Source organism: Syzygium oleosum, unplaced genomic scaffold (genome assembly GCF_021117445.2).
Source record: "Syzygium oleosum isolate NSW1041296 unplaced genomic scaffold, Sole_v2.1 Sole_v2.12, whole genome shotgun sequence".
In the NCBI taxonomy this organism is placed as follows: domain Eukaryota; kingdom Viridiplantae; phylum Streptophyta; class Magnoliopsida; order Myrtales; family Myrtaceae; genus Syzygium; species Syzygium oleosum.
In genome coordinates, this window is record NW_026607496.1 from 3562972 (window position 1) to 3585202 (window position 22231).

Sequence of the window (22231 nt, forward strand, 5' to 3'; positions counted from 1 at the left end):
CGAAGCACCCATAAGGACAAACTCTCACCTAAAATCGATTCACGATGAACTAATTGAGTAGACATATGATTCTCATGTAGAACTCGTTGTTCTAACGGCTATAACTCATCAACCGATAGAGGTCTGGTCCATGCAAGTACTTATAGTAAATATCACCACCATCCCCAAAACAGAAAAGCAGTACAATGTTGCTCCAAACCCTCTTTCAATTTTCCCAAAAAAATTAATCTAATTAGTGTCATTTCTCTTTGTCCTTTGGCACTTGTCTTCCCACTAAGCAGATTCCAACCAACCGAATCCCAATCGAAGAGCCCGGCTCGATTGTCGTTTCCTTTGCTTCATCCTCCATCCTCGATTAACAATAATTGCCAAGATAATTAAATTATCAATCCATTTGATTAATAACTTTTGTCGTTTGGTCCCAAACGACACTCCACCAACAACCTCAGGTGGCGTTGCTCTGCCGTCCGAAACTATTTTTTAAAAATGGAGAGAGACAGAGAGAGACAGAGAAGTGCGCTTGATCGCTCGCCTGGTGGCGCTCGGTTCACTATAACACACCAACACGAGCTCTTGAAGCTCTTCGAAGTCCACCGTTCTTCCTGTTCATCTTCTCGCCCTCAGCAATGGCATCACTGGGTTTCAGCTCCAACTTCTCCCTGGTTGAGAACAGGGGTCATGACGCTGTTGACCTGAGAACGCTGGTTGCTGCTTGGAAGCCGTTGGCTCACTCGCTGGGCTTGCTGAAATCCAACTCGAAGTCGAAGGGCTGGAGCTTAAGGGCGTGCTGCTCCCGCCAAGTTGGAGTCGCGGGTGCCGCCTCGGAAGCGGCCACGGCGGTCGCCGTGGATGATGGAGTTGCGAGGGAGAAGGAGAGAGATGGGGTCTTGAGGGTTGGAGTCATTTGCGGAGGTCCCTCCGCGGAGCGAGGGATTTCTCTGAATTCCGCGCGATCGGTGCTTGATCACATTCAGGTGATCGCCGGGATTCTATTAGCTCATGGGTTTCTATGTTGGTATAACAGTAGACTTCACAATTGGTGCTGATGGTTCAAGGATTGAGCAGAAATAAGATGCTATTTTTCTTATTTTTAAGTTAAGTAAAGTTGCTCCGAGTCCGACTTAAACTTTGGAAAGAAGCGGGAATTTGATTGTTTATGTTACTTTCATTTACTTTTTGCAATGAGTAGTGATACCGAAACAATGCCATTGTTAACTTCAAACTTACTGATATAAAAGCTACGTTAACCCGTCAACTTGTGGAAAAACATGGTCTTTCAGCGACCTACAATCGATGTTTTCCCTGTGAGGAAATAGTGCACTCGAACTACTCTGATAGAGCAGAAAAAAGTTTCTGGAATGCGTAGGCTCTTGGGAGAATCTTTTCAGAGCTACGCGTTCGGTAGAGAGAATAAAAATTCCTTGCCGATGATAGTAACTGAAGACTTACTTGCTATGAAACAGTTTCTCATCAACAATGTTAGGTTTTGAAACATCCAAGTTGTACAGCATTATGTAGGTCAATGAGTTTCCATCTCTCGTTTTACTACAATTGGTTGTTATGGATTTGTTTATGCGAATCTTCTTGTACCAATTAGTCCTTTGAGCATCACTAGCAAGTGATGTTTAGGCATGAATTTACTAATTATGAGCTTCCTTGTGATATTGCTATTCTTTGATTTATGAGTGAAAGCAGTGACTGAGGTGATGATTCTTTTTCTCCTGACAGGGGGAAGATTTGCATGTCAGCTGCTACTACATTGACTGCAACCTAAATGCATATGCTATATCATCTGCTCAGGTTTGTACGTGCACTTATATGTAATCTCATGCTCCTCTCTTATCAGCTAATAGATTGGGCTCACACTTGTGTGTGGCAATTAGAGTAGAAGATCAGGTTAAAAACCAGGTTTGCTAAACCTTTGTCTAATATAATTTGTCTTTATTTGCTAATTAGAAGCATAAGATTGTGCGAGTATGTTTCAAAATCAGATGCAGTCAGATGAAAAGATCAAGATAATTCATTACAATAGGTAGGGGAAACACTTCAGTTGCTGTTATTTGAGACTTGAGAATTGTCAGGTTAGTACAGGGCCATCAAAACTAAGATACATCACCTGGTGATGGACATCTTGGAGGCCAGGATGTGTGACTATGAGCTTTACCCAGAATTGCTTCAGCAGTTGCATATTGTCACAAGGATGACAAGCTAAATGCTGTGTTCTTTTACTGGGTTAAGGATTAGTTATTTTGAAGGGCATGGCTTAGGATATGAATTTCAAGCGAGACTCTTGCCACTAGAGAGGCTATTAAGGTGATACTTGGCTGAAAATATGTGACATGTTTGCTTGACCAAAGGTGTTAGATGTTCTGTCTCTGAAAATGAGCCTCCAACTAAAGTCTGCTCCTCGTCTGATTTATGTTGATGTCCGTTAATCATACATATAGTGTCTGGTCTTTGCTTGCAATTGTTTCTGGCTTCAGATACATATTTTGGTAACATAACGGCTAGTTAGCCCGCATACTTATATTGCTCTTTCCACAAAATTATAGTCAAGCTTTGATTTCCATAGCCGAAGTTGTGTTCTGATTTCCTCATACATACCCTGTACAGGCATACTCAAACACTCCCGCAGATTTTGATTTTAAACTTGCAAGGTAAGCTGGCAAATCACAATGGGCTGCTCAGCTACAGGAGTGAAGATTTTGACACATCTCATTTACTGTCTATGCAGCCTGGCCCAGGGTTTCCGCTCTCTGTCTGACTTTGCAGCGCATTTAGCAGCTTCTGTAGACATAGTGTTCCCTGTAATCCATGGTCAGTTTGGTGAAGATGGTGGCATCCAGGTGTTGTGCTTCTTCTTATATAAGGGACTGATATTGGTGTATCTAACACAATATCTGAGATCAATCCTGAGCCTGAGCGATGAGATTGAGCATACCATTAGCTCTGACCATGCATAGGCGCATGCATTCTCTTTTAGAGTTGGACTTATCTAAACATAGGTTTGGATTAATGATAATGTCACTTAGACATCTTTTTTCCCAACAAAAAGTTTGTTTCTGAATGAATCAATCTGTGCACCACATTTGCACCTTGTCATCTGACTTTTTTACCTCTAAAACTGTGTTTGTTGAAATTTCAGGAACTTCTGGAAAGATACAATATTCCATTTGTCGGAACTGGATCAAGTGAGTGTTGCCAAGCATTTGACAAGGTTAGCCAACGAACTTTATTCTCTGCCAAAGTTCTAATGCTTTCCGGTGACAAGTCTGAGGCATTGACAGCCGATTGACCATAATTGCATCTATCAAACTTCAGTACTTAAGGCCCAAACAAGATAGCCTATTGGATTTCCATATTAACAGTTATAATTCGGGAACTTTTGAGCAGAACCTTCCAATTGAAATTGTATATTTTAATACATTTCAAAGTCACAACCACTCATGCTATGGTGTACACATTGTATTAAGATTCTGAAAGAATACTGTTGCTAAAGTTTTGCTTACTTTGCAGTTAGCACCACAAATTAAAAAATAAGCTACTTTCATTGTCTTTTGGTTTGTGTACTGCCAATTGTAAAATGCCTTGATATAAAATGTATCATGACGAAATTACATTGACCTTGTGGAGTAATGATTCTCCTGGATAGTAGTTCCAAGTACAATTAGGAACTCTATGATTCTGAGTGACGCTATTTATGTTAAAGATCTTCACACTTGGCCAGTGTGAGACCAATACCATTTGCTATGTCTCCTCAGCTCGTCATGCTAAAGATTCTTTGTCATAATTCTTGGCAGTATCATGCATCATTGGAGCTGAACAAACATGGTTTTGTGACAGTACCCAGTTTTCTTGTGCAGGTATGTCTTTTTAGAATTTTATTACTTGGTTGTCAAATACCAATAGTGAAAGACAGTATCTCCACTTGTCATTCTCTTTTTTCAGTTTATGATACACTAGTCACCTCTACGTTCATTATTAAATGCTATTACATACTGAGTATGCTGTGAGAAGGTCATAACAAATTAAAATCGTATGTCCAAGTAATTGCTTCTTCCAAATCAGGTATCTATTTCTTTGTAAATCAGCTTTGGCTGACTGATATGCCTCAGAGACAATCGCCATCCTATTCATGAGTTTATTTCTTTGAGGTCCATCAGTTTCTCATTTAATGTAGTTCAGTGTCAATTTTTTTGCATTGATATGCTTCGAAGTTTCTTTGTAAATCAGCTTAGCTGACTGATATGACTCAAAGACATTCGCCATCCTATTCATGAGTTTATTACTTTGAGGTCCATCAGTTTCTCATGCAATGTAGCTCAGTGTCATTTTTGCACATTGATATGCTTCGAAGTGTTTGTATTGTGCAAATGCTTGCTCATTTTATACGATATTTCTTGTCCTATGCTGATTTTTATCCCTGATCATCCATATACTGGCTTGAGATAGAACCTCTGTAGCCTGTGGTAGTGGGATGAGAATGTTTTCTGCTGTTTTGGTCCTTTGTTCTTTGTAGTGTTATCTAAAAGTGATTTTGGAAATTGACTCGACTCTTCCTGGGCTAATAGTCAAATGATTTGGCTTTTTATGTATCTATTTGCTTATTCACTATGAACAAGAGTATAAGGTAAATCTTTTTTTTTTTTCAGTGATAGCCTCTGCATTGCTGAATTTTTGTTTTTGGAAAAGAAAAAACGTTGCTTTATTTTTCAACTGCAAGTTCTTTCGGGGGAGCATGGATAGTCTATAATCATTTCCTAGATTTACATCTCGGTTGGGGTTAAATCGGTATCTGTAATTTTCTATTATAGATGTACATTGTCATTTAGTTACTAATTATGGAACTTCTGATTTATATTATCAGTTCCTTAAGTACTTTGTTGTACCTTTATTTTATATCATTATATTTTTCTGTTGAGGATTATGTTGAAAAACATTTTGCTTTATTATATTCAGAGTCATTATGTGGTCTTTTTCTAGAATTTATATCTTTCATTTTCTAGCTTGATGAAACATGAAAAGATAAAACTGGTACCTCGGCCCAGAATATTTTATTATGGCATGGCATCTGTCCTGCACATCTATTCTACATATGAATCATGTTACGACAACTTTGGAATTGTTCGCTTCATTTCATTTTTTTTTGGGTTGGTCTTCGCTCCCTTTCCATGTATTAGGTATGGAGTAGCTATGCTAGGTCCTTTTGCTTAGAGTCAACTGCTCAGAATATTAAAGTATATTCAAGCTGCATTTTTGCATGGAAAACCCGTGAAAGTTCAGCAAGTAAAGATCAATATTAGTCCCACATATATGTGGATTGGCCTTGTGACCGGCGATGGGGATTTTTGGCTTAGGTTTACTTCAGAATGTATGCATGTCCTTGTGACCGAACATTCAATCTAAGTTTCACAGTGGCACATTTATTTCAAGCACAAAGAATTTCTCATCTTCTATTTGCATAAGTTTCTATGTTGTATTAAATTGTCTACGAGCTTTCACAAAGGTTTAACCTAGTTTCCTTGTTGTCATTTCTCAAGTTGCATATGCAATCAGATTCTTGTTTAGACCTTGCTTTCTTGGAAGATTCGAGGAAATTAGAAAAAAATGCAAGATATCTGGTTAAATTAGTGTCGCTCAGTGCTGTTCTGTTGTATAATTAACTTTTCTCCATATCATTCTCATTGGCTCTCTCTTGCATTAGGGATTGGAGGCGAACGAAGCTGAACTTGTAAAGTGGTTTGAGAGAAACCAACTGGATCCTGTCTCTGGGAAAGTTGTGGTTAGGAAAACTACCTTTGTTTGCCTAAAAAGCCTCAAAAAGGAGGAAACAATTTTCAAGTTTTGAATTTCCCTGTTTGATTCTCATATAGGTAAAACCAGCTAGAGCTGGATCAAGCATTGGTGTAACAGTCGCTTACGGCACCGCTGATTCTCTCAAAAAAGCCAGTGAAATTATTTCAGAGGTACTCGAGCTTGGTCCAAAACCTGCAGTATTTCATTCTGAACTTTAAAAGCCACTAGCAGAGCCTAGAAAGATTAATAAGTGGGTGCAGATTATTTTCAATTAGACTTCGAGGCAAGAAATACATTTTTTATTAATGTGACCGCATTCTTTTTGTTTGGTGAAATACATCTCCTGTAGAGAGCCATGAGAGCAGAGAAACCAATAAAGAACACTCTTTTATGTACCTTTGTAAGCAGGAATTGCACTTTGATTTAATCCACTTGATATTCTGGTCTTTGGATCCATTTCTTCCCTTAGTACAGTAGCCTGAATGATTGGAAGTGAATGTCAGCCTTTGAAATTATCAATACACCATTGGTTTCTTGTTACTTTCTAAACATGCAATCTTTCTTTTCTTCCAATTATCTGCAGGGAATTGATAATAAGGTTGTAGTTGAGATATTTCTTGAAGGAGGAAATGAATTCACTGCCATTGTACTTGATGTTGGCTCTGGGTTCGATAGCCATCCTGTTGCATTATTGCCAACTGAGGTACTTTAAGATTTTAAAATTACGTCTTTCACCCTATCAGTTGGCTTCATGCTGGACTGCCTGAACTTGTAAAGCCTTTCATCTACTCCTTGAAAGGATGCCTGTCATTGATTTGGTGAATTAATTGTGCAGCAAGAAGAGAAAAGAACTGTAGCGCTATTTTGGTTAATTGATGCTCTGTAGGGTTAGTTAAGTTAACCTCTATGAAAGTGAAGAACAAGTGAGAAATGAAATACTGGATGGCTGGGATTTATGTGCACCCCTTGTCTATTTATAATTGATAAAATTTTAGGATTGCAAGAGACAGGGAGAGAGAAATCACAAAGGTGAAAGGACTACATCTTTACTCAATTGACTACTATATTCATAGAGCATAAGGACAAACTCACATTTATTACATAAAGCCATAGCTAGCTTATTTAATACCCACGTACCAACTAATAGCTAACACTACTCAATATACTTAAATAGTAATACATATAACTATTTGCAATATACCATTGCAAACACCTAATCTAATAAATATATTTAACATTGAATGTTCAGGGTTCACTGTGCTCCTTTAACGAAGTATAATTTACAATGTAAAACTTGTTGTGTGTATACGCCTTAAAACATCTGTAATAGATGGAATTGTTCCTCAACATCCTAGGCATTGGTGTGGCCATAGACATGATCTGCCATTGGACTAACCTTTGGCACACGAGACAGTATCATGGGGAGGCACATTCTATTGACCAGGTTATCCGCTTGATATAGTGTTGTTACGTATGCATATAAATTGGGATGGAGATAGCATTTGCTTTTAAAAATGATTTTGATGGGAATTCAAAGGTCAAAATCATGAAAGCGTTTTACGATGTTGTAGCATGTGTGTTCAGGTGGAGCTCCAGTTTCGTGGCAATGTTGATGTGAGGGAGAAAGATGCAATTTTCAATTACCGTAGGAAGTATCTTCCAACTCAACAGGTAGGAATATCCATATGATATTGCTATGAGGTTTATTCATGACTTTATTAGATAGCATACGAACCATATCTGTGAATATCTGCTTTGGGACATCTTGGGATGCCCTATACAATTTCAAAGTTCTTTAGTTTGAGATGTCATAACTAAATTTACACATGCCCATTAGTTCTTTTACTCAGTAGAAGGTGTCTCCAATCATTGACAGGTTGCATACCACACTCCGCCTCGTTTTCCAGTAGATGTAATAGAAGACATACGCAAAGGAGCATCACTGTTGTTTAAACGGTTGGGTCTACGTGACTTTGCCAGGATTGATGGCTGGTTTTTGCCTTCCAACCATTTATCATCTTCTAAGGAAGTATTTGGCGTGACCGATTATGGTACGATAGTTTTCACTGACATAAATCTGGTAAGAAGAGTCAAATTCTGTCCTCCCAATATTAGCAATGTCTGTATTTTACACTTGACACAACTTTCCAATATGAGCTAGATAAGTGGGATGGAGCAAACTAGCTTCCTATTTCAGCAAGCTTCGAAGGTACTTCTGCTTTATGTATTGCTGGCTCTTAGCGAATATAAGGTTGGCTAGTCAATGGCACAGACGTTATAGGATCTTATGTTATGCAGTTTTCTGCAAATGTACATGAATATTATACGGCACAATTTCTTTATAGTTCCAATGAATCTTGAAGTTCTTGAGACATGGATGTCAGAGCATTTAAAAATTCAACTGTACATTCAATCTAACAGCTTTAGCTGAATAAGTTGGCAATAATTTTTCGACTAATATGTCATATCAGGACAAGAGGTTTTATGTAATCCAAGCCTACAGGTGAGGGTAGTTTTAGAGAATTTAAATATAAAGTCACACCATCATCTAACAACGTAAGATTTCAGATAAATTGCAGTGCTCTCACGAATTCTAAGGTGTCATGGCAAAGCTAAAAATTGAGAACCAAATAAGAAAATAGGTCATGCGCATGAGAGTGAAGTTTATGGACATTTTTCTAGCTTATTACAAATGGTAAGAAGAATTGCATCTCTAGACTTTAAACGACTGTTCTGCATTAATGGGCACTTTAATATGTCCAGGTGGGATTTTCTCATTCAAACATCCTTCGGAGCATTATTAATCATGCTTGTTTGAGGTTTCCGGGTCTTGCATCTCATAAAGATCTATCTGGCCATTTGCCCAGAGTCGACAACTCCTCACAACTTGCTGAAACTTCCAGAAAACTTGAAAAACGTCGCAAGATCTTTGTTATATTTGGAGGAAGCACTTCTGAGAGACAAGTATCCCTCATGAGCGGCACTAACGTTTGGCTCAACTTGCAAGCATTTGATGATGTAAGGCTACTACATCTTAGCCATCTCTTACAATCATATAAATCCATACCAATTCTTTTACCACTGAATGTCTACTCAGCATATTGGATGTATAAATCCCTCCTCTGAGTTTTCTGGTTGGCAAGCCTCTAATGGAAGATGTTAAAATTCTGGAGCATTATTCCTGGGATAGCTATCTGTATATGGCAATGAGAGCAATAGTATATTTTGTGAAAGGACAAAAGAAAAAGCCATAGCAGCAAAAAATTCCAAGCAGACTTAGGTTTAATATCTAAAATAGCTTTTGTCATCCTACTTCTCCTGGAATTCTGACATCAGCTGTTTAATTGCATCATAACTAAGTAGCTTGTTAAGTCCACAAGGTACTTCTTTTCTGATTTTCTTTTGAGAAGCCTTTGGATCTTTTTCCTTCTTCGACCTGTCTGTACTTCCACTTGCTAACCGCTAAATAAAGAGGAGGCTGCAATAAGAATTTTCTGTGATGAATCAGTTGCTGCCTTGACTTGGATGAGTTTGATTACTGTCCTTATGAATGGATTATGGCTGTTACCTGTTGGTCTAAACGAGTCATGAGTCATCTCGTTGACCAAATTTCCGGAATGCAAGGGCTAGTAACCATATTCCTACTTTATGTGCTTTCACTTTTTATCCGTGCGTTATCTTCGTGTTTTGACTGATCTTTCCTGAAGGATTTAGTGTTTGTCATGGGGATCCTTGTTACAGGAAAAAGGCACTATGCCATATTTTCATGTTTTTGATGTTTTTTTCTACTACTGTAGTGCATGTTATTTGTGCTAAGTAGAACTTTGGTGGTTACAGCTTGAAGTGACCCCGTGTTTGCTTGCTCCTTCAATTCAACATCCCTTGGGCACAGCTTTGAGTGGGGAGGATTTTCAGTTGAGTTCATGGGCAGTTTGGTCTCTACCGTGAGTGTAATTCTTCGTCTATTTGTAAATATTAGTCAAGCTTGTTGAGACATACTTTGATACTGGGGATAGGGTTCCATGTTTTGGCAAATTGTGGAGTTTTCAAGGAAAATTATGCAACGGTTTGAGGGTTCTTGCTGCATTCGTTCTAGACTCGGGGCCAATGATCATTTGTTGAACCTCTTGCCTCAACCCTTTTATCTCTCTGTTACTACATCACTCTTTTCATTTAATTTTTCCTCAAGCAGTATATGTCTATAAAGCTCGTTCGAGGTTAAGCCACATGGCATGCTCACGTGCAAGCTTTACCCAATAATTTGTTTTCGATCATCACTTTAGCAAATCTCTAATTCTTACGCATATTTTGGTAATTCATATTTTGGTAATAAATGTTTAAATATAATTGTTTATCAATTTGATTAGAACTGTTGCTGGACAGTTCAAGTGTTTAAGGAACGGACCAGCCTTCACATGATTTGACCTGAGACCTGTATAAATGACTGCATGAAGAATGTACAATGAAATTCTTCCATATATATACTGTAATATCAACAGCATAATTTTAGTCTTTTTCACCTCTGATGTTGTTCTTTGTTTTATAATCTCACTCTTCTTTTGATGGCTGCAGTTACTCCCTGGTGCTTAGACACACAACTGAAGAAGTTCTTGCCGCATGTGTTGAGGCGATTGAACCATCCCGGGCTGCATTGACATCTCTTTTACGGAAACAGGTTATGAGTGATTTAATGGAAGGTCTGAGGAAACAAAAGTGGTTTTCAGGATTCGATATAGCTGATGAACTGCCGGCCAAATATTCACTGGAGCAGTGGATCCTGCAAGCCAAGGAAGTTCAAGCCACTGTTTTCATTGCAGGTTTTTTCCAGAAGTCATTTTATTTCTGAATATGATAGATGTACTTTCGCTAAGTTGCACCAACTTTGGCCATTTATTTAGCAGATGAGCGCAGAAAGGTCAACGTACTGGAACATGAAGCTTCAATGTAAAAACTTTAGCTAGTGATACTTATGTAGTAATCTCACATTCTGTGTTCCTCCATATCATCTGCAGTACATGGTGGCATTGGCGAGGATGGTACATTACAGTCTTTGCTAGAGAATGAAGGAGTTACTTATACAGGTTTTCAGTTACTAACACATAATTCAAGGAGATTGTAAATGTCTGCTATTTAGTTGCTTAATTCTTTTACTTGTTTGGTCTTGTTACACAGGCCCGGGTGTGATGGCTTCAAGGACGTGTATGGACAAAGTTTCAACATCTCTTTCTCTAAGCAATGTATGTTGCTGGTGCTCTTAAGCATTTTGGAATACAAAAAGAAAGAAAGAAAGATTGAAGAAAAACGAGAAGAAAATGCAATGGGCTTCTTAAGTTTTTAATTTCCCATTTTGTCTCAAGGTTCAACAATTGATACGAAATGACTGAAATCTGTAATTTGTTATAGTTAGCAAACTTGGGAGTTCTTACCATAAAGAAAGAAGTATGGAGTAAAAAGGATCTGCTGAATACACCAACACTTGATGTATGGCAAGATGTAATCTCAAAGCTCCAGTGTGAAAGTATATGCATAAAGCCGGCTAGGGATGGATGCTCTACTGGGGTTGCAAGACTTCGGTAGGTTTTTGACACTCTTCAAACTTGCCGCTACACTCTATTGGTATTCTTGATATTTCTTCTTCTTCTTCTTCTTTTTGGATAAACAGATGAAGTTTGACCTTGTTGTCATTTCAGTTGTATAGAAGACCTGAAAGTGTACGTAAAAGCCTTGGAAGAGGGCCTTCTACGTATTCCTCCAAACAGTTTTTCAAAGGTATGCACTCATTCTTTGCCACATGTATTGCTCATTTCAGAAGTATCTTTTGCCAAACATACTTCTGTGCATGATCATCAGTGATCAATTGCCCTAAAGCTGTTGTCATGTTTGGGAATGCCTTTTGAAAAGAAAAATAACTAATCTCGTTGAATTGAGGAAGAACTTAATGCCCCTGGTGCTATAAGAAGAAACAATACAAGAAACAACAATTCAAGATACATACATGCCACGAAAAAGGAAATGTTATTGGTGCTCCTGAATGATGGATTAAACCTGTTAGCTATAGATTGCACGTGCATCTGCTTGTCTGTGGTCCCATAGATGGTTCTAGAATTCTCTGAATTTCTTGAGCCCAAGTCAAAGATGAATCAAAAAATTTCTTCAAATAGAGAAGTGAAAATCTTTCACGATATGCAATATGTGACCAACCACCAACACTTATATAGAGGCTTTTTGTCCATTTTCAACAATTATTTGCTTCGAACGATGGGAAAATATATGGTCGGCTTCGATTAACTTCTTCTTCATAATCTAATGAAAGATTTTCCTATGCTGATGGCATTCCGACCTTTTTATGGACATGATGACAGCCTTCAATTCTCATAGCTAAGTAGTTAATACAATGCTTGCATCCTTGAAGCTGATAAATGTTATCTATTTGCTTTACATTTTTTAATCTGTTGGAGCACCTGGCTTAATATTATGAACTCTTCTTGCCGCTTGTGTAGAGCACAATAAACTCACTAGTAACTGTCTTTTGCCTAATAAATAATTTTGCTGAAATTTCCTTGACTCGTCTATTCACCATGCAATGACATTGTCTCTTCATAAGCATCAACTCAAAGGAAGTGTATTTGCAATTAGCCATACTTGAGTTAACCTTTTCCCTTTAATTACTTTTTAGGCTCATGGAATGATTGAGATGCCAAACCCTCCTCCAGAGTTACTAATTTTTGAACCATTTATTGAGACTGATGAGATCATTATGTCGTCTAAATCTACGAATGAAAATGCTTCTCACCTCATGTGGGAAGGACGCAGTCGATGGGTAGAAATTACAGTCGGAGTAATAGGAAAGCGAGGATCCATGCACTCGCTGAGTCCTAGCGTAACTGTCAAGGAAACTGGAGACATTCTATCACTTGAAGAGAAGTTCCAAGGTGTGCTTTCAATATTTGCTTCATTCATGCCTCATAACTTTACCTAAATCTCTACCTGATTATTTTGTCTCCAATAGCCAGACGAACTTCAGTGAGGATAGTAATGGATCTTGAAATGAAACTTTGTTCAATTCAAGCTTTGCATGTGTTGTTAATGATTATTTTTAGTGGTATAATGCTTTGAAATCTGCGCTTTTGCTCTTTAACACTCAAAAGGTAATGTCAAACAACAAAGTGAGAAGAATAATCCCTTTTTACTCTTTTTCCCGATTTTTTGTGCTGGTTGCATTTTCGTTTTCTCATGTGGTGGAACTGTTCAAACTTTACTTGAAGGTTATGCCATATATCTGATCTTTATAGTCTAACATAGCTGGAACTTGTTTGACAGGTGGAACTGGCATAAATTTGACCCCGCCACCATTGTCGATTATGAGGTTTGTTAAGAATATCTATTCATTTTGGATACGCATCACTCTCACTATGGACAATAAGGTCCTTCACGAGACGATTTCTGCTTTGATGGTGAATCAGTATATTTATCACTAAGCATCAAGTGGGTAAATGAACTACTTAGTACTTAAGTGCCCATCTCATGTATGATCCTCGTATTATACTGAACTTGAGTTTTATTAAGGAAATCCTTGATATTTTACTAAATTGTCTGTGTGGATATAATATGAGTGAAAAGACTGCAGCAAATTCAGTAATGCCATTTTAGTTTTACGTTGTTTTGTTATTTTCAGCTAAGCAAACTGGTGGATTTCACAAATTCTGGCATTGCAGACATTCTTAGCTGCATATTCATATGATTTGTCTCTGTACTTAATGTCTTCCACGGTTATTGCTATTCTAAAATGGGAAATTGTATCTGCTTCCATCGAGACATTCGATTTTTGAGGACTATCTTCTTTTGTGCAATACTGCCAGGTGGTTGTTATCCTCTAATTCTTCCACTAACTTTTTCTGGAACTCATCTGAGTGAATTGTGATTGATGCAGTGGTGAAGCCTTAGAGAGATGTAAACAAAGGATTGAGCTGATCGCAAACACTCTGCAGTTAGAAGGATTTTCACGCATTGATGCATTTGTCAATGTTGATACGGGAGAGGTACTTCTTATTTAAAGAGTGCATGGTGTCCTAAATATTAGTTGGAGTGAAAACATAGCTTTCTCCTTATTTTTGCTGTGTTTATGCTTGTTAATTCCAAGGCCAATTGCTGATGATAGTCAGCATGATAATCGTTCGAGGGAACCAAGAATTAAGTCCCTCCTTGTTAGGGTTTATCCCACATCGGTTGTGGAAGGGGCTAGTGGTCGGTCTATAAGTACGAGGGAAAGCCTCACCCTTTGAGTTAGCTTTTGGGGGTGAGAGAGGCCCAAGATCACCCAACACTGGTATTAGAGCCCAGCTTACCAACAAGTTTAGACCTAACAGTCACTCGGAGAGGGTTGTTGATGCTCCGATAGCCTGATGTGTGAGAGGGAAATTGTTGGGGTCTATCTCACATCGATTGTGGAAAGGGATGGTGGTCACTTTATAAATGTGAGAGAAAGCCTTATCCTTTGAGCTAGCTTTTGGGGTGAGGGAGGCTAGAGAAAGCCTTATCCTTTTGGGGTGAGGGAGGCCCAAGACCACCCCACACTGCTCCTTTAGGAAAAGTACTCTATATGGTGTGGCCATCTTAAATGAATTTCTTAATATTATAGGTGAAATCTTCTTAACTGCATACCTAGGGGTACCTCCATATATGAAACTAAATGGAAGAGGTTATTCTATTATCGTTTTTGAATTCTCATAGTATGGGTCTAACGTGCATTTAAGCATCTCAAGATACATTGAGAAGTTTGAGACTATTTTTGTTTCCTGTAAAAGATTTTTGGTTTATGACATATAAAATGGATGAGAACATCATCTGGCTCGATTCAGTCTCTGATATCATAATGCTTATTCTTCACGTGAGATTGATTTTGGTAGAACCTAATGTCATTTAAAGTAGGTCACCCCGACAACTGCTTTGTGATGATTTATACTATCTTCTTGCTTTCTCTATGTAAAGCATGTGGTATCATTTATTTGCAGGTTTTAATTATTGAGGTCAATACTGTACCCGGAATGACTCCTTCCACCGTGTTGATTCATCAGGTAATTCTCAAGTTCTCAATTCATAAACAAAATGCATGAGTGACTGCAGACATGCATAAAATAGAACGCAATAACCAAAAAGACGATACATGAGTCCGTCCAGTGAGGAGGAACAATGAGCAGTAGATTAGCCAAACGTGCGTTGTAGTCCAAGTTTAATCTTATCCTTCACCGGTTATAAGCACAGGATTCCAAACTGATGAATTTGCTTGTTGTAAACTGGTGCATTGTTTGTCTGTGATCACTCTCAAGAAAGAAATGCGTGCAAGTACTCAAAAGCAACTTATGAGAAAATCATGATTGATCTCTAGACCGGCGATTGAATGCACTCACAATGTTGTGCCAATGTGGTCTAATTCGAAGTCAAATTTTGTTAGCATTCATACTGCATTGTCATACATCCCTTGTGTTGATTTCCCTGAGAAGCATGCTTTGTGTTTTTATCTCAGGCGCTTGCTGAGAAGCCTCCCATGTACCCCCATGAATTCTTCCGTACCCTCCTTGATTTGGGTTCGGAGAGGTTTGCATAAATTCTTAAGTTAGCGAAGTTTCCATGTATCAAGTACAAAATCTTGAGGGCGAATAACCAAAATTACTGAGCATTTGTGATGCTGAATCGTATCTATTCCCTCTGGAAAATCAGCTCTCGCAATTGTATTTCTCCGGTACATTAGAATCGGTTTATCACTATCATTTCCATCCTTTCTGCTAGAATAACTAGCTGCTTTGAATGAGTGCCTCGTGATCTTTATGATCTTATGCACCTGTCGCATGATTTCGCGGCTAATTTCGTCAGGGGCGGTGTTATTTTAACCTAGACATGAGCGGAACCATGAAATTAGGAGGAAGTCGGATCACTTTCTTCTTGGCCATTGCGAGTTCTTTGTATTGTTAAACTCTCTGTGACTTAGTTTGCCCCCTACTACGAAAATTCTTAGGCATTCCAAGTGAATGGTCTATTTGTCATCTAAGTCAATCATCACATGTCAAATATTATGAATTTCCTCTTTTTTTTTTCTTTAAAAAATGATAACACTTTCAAGAATTGATTCAAAACTTGAGTACGTGAGAATATATTCATGCTCTTGGAGTATGTAAAGCTTTTATATTCTCAAATTGGGTTATAATTATGTTCTCACTTAAGCTTGAAGTTAAAGATTGACTAGCGAACTCCCACTACTCGCGTGATTGTTGTAATGATTCGATTCATTCCCGCGAGTAGTTATTAGAGGTCATGTTGAGTGATTCACAAGTCAACATTTACTTTACATGTCCCATGTTTTGTGTAATTGTTGAAAGTAAATCCTTTGAAGGGCTTGGTTAATGTGGAACGGGGCGGGTCAATATTATATGTATAATTGACGTGCTTTGTTTGTGTTTTTTTTTTTGGTTCGAGATGTAATGTTTATCATTTTTTCACTAAACTATAATGAGAATAAATGTCATAAAAGTTCCGGTACTCTCACTTGAAATTCAAAATTCTCCCTCTCAATTCTATACCATTACTTTGTATGTTCGGTTTTGTTTGATTATGACTTTTACATTCCCCTCAGTCCCTCCCACTCTTTTCATTATTTATCATCTTATTCGTAACTACCAATAACTTGAGAAATATAATCTTTTCATACAAAAAAAAATTATACAATATAGAAACACAAAAAGTGCATTATAAAGTTAACATATAGTAAAATATATTTATAAACTTCTACAAAGAATAATATTTACAGTGTCCTACATCATCCATATTTGATACTTATTAATAATTTTTTTTGGTGTTAATATAATAAATTAAAAGAAATAAGAGATTATTGGTGACAACTAGTCAAAACTCAAAAAGTCAAAACCCCTCTTGTCTCTTCTCCTCTCCTCTCCACTTTCCCCATTCCGCAGTCCACGCCTCCTGCCTCGTTCCCTCCCTCCGCCTCGTCTCGCCGACCGCCGTCGCCGCCCACGACGGCGCTGAACTGCGGCGGCGACCGAGGAGGTGGCCACCGCGAACGGAAGCCGAACTCGACGGTACGCGCCCGCATATTTCCCCGCCTGTCTTTTCGCTGCCACAAGAACCGCTCACAAGAACTGGGGATCAACTCTGGAGCGTGTAATCATCACTTCTCGCTCCTTTTGGAGGTCGAATTTGTGTTGGGCTGGATTAGTTGTTTGAACCACCTTTACCTTTGCATATTGCTGAAATGGAAAGTTGAGTGCTTGACTTAGACTCTAGTTTCTTGTAATTCAATCCCCGGACCAGAGTTGGTGAAGATGGAGTCGTTGGGTCCTGGGTTTCGCACAAGTTTGAAGCTTCCGGTAATCCGAAACACGCAAGACTCGTTGTTTTTGCGGCCGCCTTCGTTTTGGTCTCGCCCGCTTGCTCGAACTAGCCATGGGTTGTCACTGAGAACCCAGAACCGGTTGGCTTTTCGAGGTTCTTGTCCGAACAATGGGTTAGAATCTGGTGGTGGCGTGGGAATAATGGCGAGTTTGAGTTCTGAGGGTGAGGATGCGAAACATGGAGCGAAGAAGAAGTTGGCAGTTTTTGTGTCGGGAGCGGGATCGAACTTTCGGTCCATCCACGAGGCTTGTGTTGCAGGATCGGTTCATGGTGAAGTCGTCATTTTAGTGACTAACAAAGGAGGTATGGCTTCACCATATCTCATCAGCCTTTACAGTTTAGCATTTTTCATCCTCAATCAGATGTATGTTTTGTACTTGGATACCTATTGTTAATTATAAAAGCAAGGATTTTTTGGAGGAATATTATGTTCTGTGTTTTCGAAAGTACTAAGAGTGACTTTGGAATGTATAATCATCTGTTTTATAACCCATCTGTCACTTCGTCTGCTGCTTATGAGTCAACTTCTTTTGTTTGATTATGGCATTCTTCTTTCAAAATTTGTCTTCTGCTCTCTGTATGTTTCGGTGCTGTTTGATACAAAAGCACAATTTTGTGGAATTGTCTTGAAAGCTCTACCTTTGCATACTGAGTAACAAGTACAGGGTTCATCATGCTTATCTATTTGTACATGTTTCCAGTATGATATTCTTTTATAAGCTGATTATTTACAAGGTCTTGTATTTGAAAACAATTCTATGAGTTGCTAAATGAAATTTGATGGCATTCACCATTTGGTGTAGCTTATATTTATCACTCACTCTACAGCATTGGTATCTGGAGCATTTTGAATTAATATTCGAATCTTCCCGCTTAACTGATTTTTAATGCCATTCCTTGATTAGAGTGCCATGGATTTTCTCATATTTGTTTGCTGCATGCAGTCCTGTTTACCATATGTGTTGCAAGGACATATTCAACTACTTAAGAAGGTCCTTAGTCACTATTGATTTCGGTAATTACGTAATGACTAATGTTCCTGAATGTCGTGCATGACAGGCTGTGGAGGTGCAGTTTATGCTAGAGACAATGACATCCGAGTTGTTTTATTCCCTAGAACTAAAGAAGAACCCAATGGACTATTCGCAAGTGATCTGGTAGCTGCTCTTAGGTGAGCCGTTATAGCATTAACGTATTGATTGAGTTTTCTAATCTTTGCATGCTGTGCTTGTTTCATGTGAAAGGATGATCCACTCAATTGTTTAATCATGTCTAGAATTTTTAATGAAGAATCTACCATTGATATTGGAGTTTGTTTTTTTGCTTTTACTAAGAACACTAGCCTGTTTGTTTCAGCTCAAGTAAAAGTAAAAAGTAATTTTTTGCCTTTCTGCCAAATGTTAAAATATATTATTCAAATTTGAAATGATTATGAAAAAATTGAATGTGAATCTACTTTGATGAAATTTTACTTCCTGCCCACACGACATGTAAGCACAAATCATCTCCCTGCATTGATGTTGCAGTAGAGCTGGTCAACATTCAACTACTCACAACATCAATGGGACAATTTGTCCTTTTCCAGAAGCGCCGGACGCATCCATTAAATACATATGGACATCCTGCTGTACTGATGTCTAAAACATGGTGGACTGGCAAGCGTCTAGCTCCACAGATGGTTTGGAAATGCTGGTGTCTTGTCAATCAAACGTAGGTCTCATGTTGATTGACAATTTGTCGTGGCATACTCACCTCTTTGCCTTTATGTGCCATATACAAGCATGAGAGAAAAGTGGACACACATCAAAGTGAAGAAAATCATAAATCAAAATTTTTAATGCAAAACAATATGGAACTTGAAAAATAGAATGGAACTTACAATTTTTGTGTAACAGTATACCAAAATTGATAATTCTTGCCAATTTCTTCGTTCCGAATGTCCATGAAACTATTAGTTTCGTATAAATCATTAATTGTGCATCATTTACGAACTTAGAAGGTGGCTAATGTGCTCACAAACCAATGCAATTAAGCTATATATCGATGAGAGAGCAGTGAAGAATCCGAGAATCAGAATTGGAGAAACTCAACAACAGTACTGTCATCGCACAACACCCAAATCCTTCTGAAAGGAACATTTCCACACTTATTCTATACCAAGACCTTAATTTTTGGTTTTTGTTTAACCTTAATCTCTGATTAAACAAGATTTGCTATGTAGGGAGGAGGTTCTCACAAAGGTACTAGATTTGAAAGAGTTATTGTCAAGACAAGTAAACTTTTCAAGCAAATATATTACATGCATAATGCATTTCATCTCTCGTGAGGTCTTGGGATACAATAAGTATGGGAAATGAGCCTTTGGCGAGGATTTGGGTGTTGTGCAATGATAGTGTCGATGTCAAGCTTCTCTAATCTGATTCTTGGTTTTTTCATTGATTTCCCTATTTATAGCTCTGTCACAATTGTTTGTAAAAATTTTAGCCCACCTTCTCAGTTCGTTAGTGATACACGTTATATGGTTTATAGGAATGTGATAGTTTCATGGACATTTTGTGTGAAGAAATTGGTGAAGAAATTGGCAAAACTGTCAATTTTGGTTCGTTGATTACACGAAAGTTGTAAGTTCGATTATGTCCATATTATTTTTCATGAAATATATTGATTTATAATTTTCTTTACTTTGATGTGTGTCCAATTTCTCTCATGCTTAACTATGGCACAAAAACTAGAAGGCAATGAGGTGAGCATGCCACGACAAATTGTCAATTGACATGAGACCTATGTGTGATTGACAAGACCCCTACATTTCCAAATTGTGTATTGAGCTACACGCTTGCCAGTCCATCGTGCTTCAAACATCACCGCAGGAGGATGTCCATTTGTGTTTAATGGGTGAGTTTGGTGCTTGTGAGAAAGGGTGATCTGGATTGACCTGTTGATTTTGTGAGTAGGTGGATGTTGACCAGCACCTACCACAACAATGGTGTGGGGAGATCATTGTTGTGAACATGTAGCAGGGTCTGTTGGGTATAATTTCGTCACTGAGTGCTCCTTTTATGCAACACATGGCATAGCCACAATGCTCCATACAGAAAACAAGAGTTTAGGGCAAGAATATCCATTAATGTAAACATGTAGACATGCCTGAGCATGTCATTCTCGTAGTAGCTTTGTGTTGACCACTTGATCTGCTGTGTGGGCTGTGTGTTATTTTATATGGGGTTTGCACATTGTTGGTTACAATTGTCTAATTGTTCAAATTAGAGAGGAGGAAAAAGCAATAAAAGTGCAGAGTTTTCTATTTGGGGGTCAAAGTAGAAAGGGGAAAAAACAATGGAAGTGCAGGGAGTCGGACTTCGAATTTCCTTCAATAACATTCGCTTCTGGACAAGGAGTCTCATAGATGGTGTCATGTATTCAGTTTCTTAGATTTAGCCTCACTATCCTGGAAGAAATCCTGTCTCTCGCTCCACAAGATAGCTGTCATGTTGATCTTTTAAGTGCTTAGCAAAGTAGATTAAACTTTAACAGCAATAATAACATTCACTTATTATCTGATGTTGATCAGGAGATATGAGGTTGATTTCATTCTCCTTGCTGGGTACCTGAAACTTATACCTATGGAATTGATTCGGGCGTATCCCAAGTCCATTCTTAATATTCATCCATCACTTCTTCCTGCTTTTGGAGGAAAGGGTTACTTTGGAATGAAGGTGCACAAAGCAGTCATTGCTTCTGGGGCTAGGTAGATTCCCAACTTTGACGCTACATGTCCTTGTTTGTCTTGTCCTTCTTCAGACTTTTTTGGTTCCTTATCATTCCTTTGCAATTTATTCTCTTGCATACTCTTGGTAGATATTCAGGGCCTACGATTCACTTTGTTGATGAGCATTATGACACGGGACGCATTCTTGCTCAAAGAGTCGTCCCAGTGTTGGCTACTGACACTGCGGAGGAACTGGCTGCAAGGGTTCTCAAAGAGGTAATGATACCTTTATAACGATTTTGCTGAAGTTCTACCCAAGAATTTCATTATTGTGCTATTTATGCTTCTGTTCTGTTCAATTTTATCAAACTAGCAGGTGCTAGATAAATATTGTTAATGCACTTTTATTTTGAGGTAAAAAAGAAAACATAGAACGCATTCAGCTAGTGATTAGGTGACATCTTGTTTGTCTATAGGAGCATCGTTTATATGTGGAGGCAGTCGCCGCAATATGTCAAGAGCGAATAGTTTGGAGGAAAGACGGCGTTCCCCTCATACAGAGCAAAGACAATCCCAATTTATGCAGCTAGTGGAACTATTTGTCAGCAATTGGTATGGCCTAATCTTTTCAATTATGATATATACATCTGCCTCATCAGAATATTCCTTCTCACAGCAAAATGGAAGTTTGAGTTACTGAAGCGAGAATTTTCTTGTTTTTGGAAGGCTGCCTGATCTGCACTCTCTGTTCATCTTGGAGGCTAGTTAGATGCATGAATGGTGAAGAGCTCAACTGTGCGCTGCCATTTGGAATATTGAGGTTTTCGATTTTCTTCAAAATTCTTTCAATCTAAAGATAATTTAATTTTCTCGGTGCGCCTCTGAGTTCATATCTCCCTGGAATGCTAAGTGGATTGGTTCGGCATTCATTGCTCTTTGCAGGAGGGGCAACCACTGTTTTTGGCCCTCATAGAGTAGTTTTTCAGTTCTTTTTCTGGGGTTGGGAATGTAATTTGATACATAGATGTTGTAACTCTAAGTTATAGGTTGTGCATTAGGTATTGAGTAAGAGGCATTCGATCTTGATTACACATCTAAATCGCTGAACTCAGGTTCTTTGGAGGCACTTATACAGGTGAGCATGCTTTCTAACTGCAGAGCAAAGCTCGGTTTCTCTACTTTTAAGTGGAGGAAATCAATGGCTTCCCCTTTTCCTCTCCTTCACATGCATGCATTCAGACTAGGAAAGTCTCTTGTTATATCATGCAGCTCGACAATGTCGAGGCCATGACAAAGTTTTAATACCATCGTGGCCTGTAATCT

General features: G+C 38.4%; 2 protein-coding genes across 6 annotated transcripts; both read left to right on the forward strand.

Annotated features, from left to right (window-relative positions):
* Positions 1–461: 461 nt before the first annotated feature.
* Positions 462–15575, forward strand: LOC115685157 (uncharacterized). 2 transcript variants are annotated; one of them, XM_056316725.1, is made up of 24 exons: positions 462–974; positions 1729–1800; positions 2614–2657; positions 2735–2846; positions 3146–3217; positions 3801–3863; positions 5705–5782; positions 5874–5966; positions 6380–6499; positions 7381–7467; positions 7673–7876; positions 7958–8005; positions 8560–8814; positions 9634–9710; positions 10369–10613; positions 10809–10877; positions 10969–11033; positions 11200–11369; positions 11487–11565; positions 12473–12728; positions 13117–13162; positions 13727–13835; positions 14808–14870; positions 15320–15575. In XM_056316725.1, exons 1-24 carry the CDS (start codon positions 627–629, stop codon positions 15398–15400), a joined length of 2856 nt encoding a protein of 951 aa, XP_056172700.1. In that variant the 5' UTR covers positions 462–626; the 3' UTR covers positions 15401–15575. The 2 variants fall into 2 exon arrangements, with proteins under 2 accessions (XP_056172700.1, XP_030466033.1); XM_030610173.2 differs by having other exon boundaries at positions 464–974; positions 9634–9740.
* Positions 15576–16668: 1093 nt separating this feature from the next.
* On the forward strand, positions 16669–22007 carry LOC115685173 (phosphoribosylglycinamide formyltransferase, chloroplastic-like). Of its 4 annotated transcripts, XM_056316656.1 has the most exons (7): positions 16677–16997; positions 17119–17502; positions 18259–18370; positions 20771–20947; positions 21058–21184; positions 21385–21520; positions 21635–22007. In XM_056316656.1, the coding sequence occupies exons 2-6, from the start codon at positions 17130–17132 to the stop codon at positions 21496–21498; spliced, it is 903 nt and encodes a 300-aa protein (XP_056172631.1). In that variant the 5' UTR covers positions 16677–16997; positions 17119–17129; the 3' UTR covers positions 21499–21520; positions 21635–22007. The 4 variants fall into 4 exon arrangements, with proteins under 4 accessions (XP_056172633.1, XP_056172631.1, XP_056172632.1 ...); XM_056316658.1 differs by lacking the exon at positions 21385–21520 and having other exon boundaries at positions 16669–16997; XM_056316657.1 differs by having other exon boundaries at positions 16677–16886; positions 16998–17502; positions 21385–22007.
* The last annotated feature ends 224 nt before the right edge of the window (positions 22008–22231 follow it).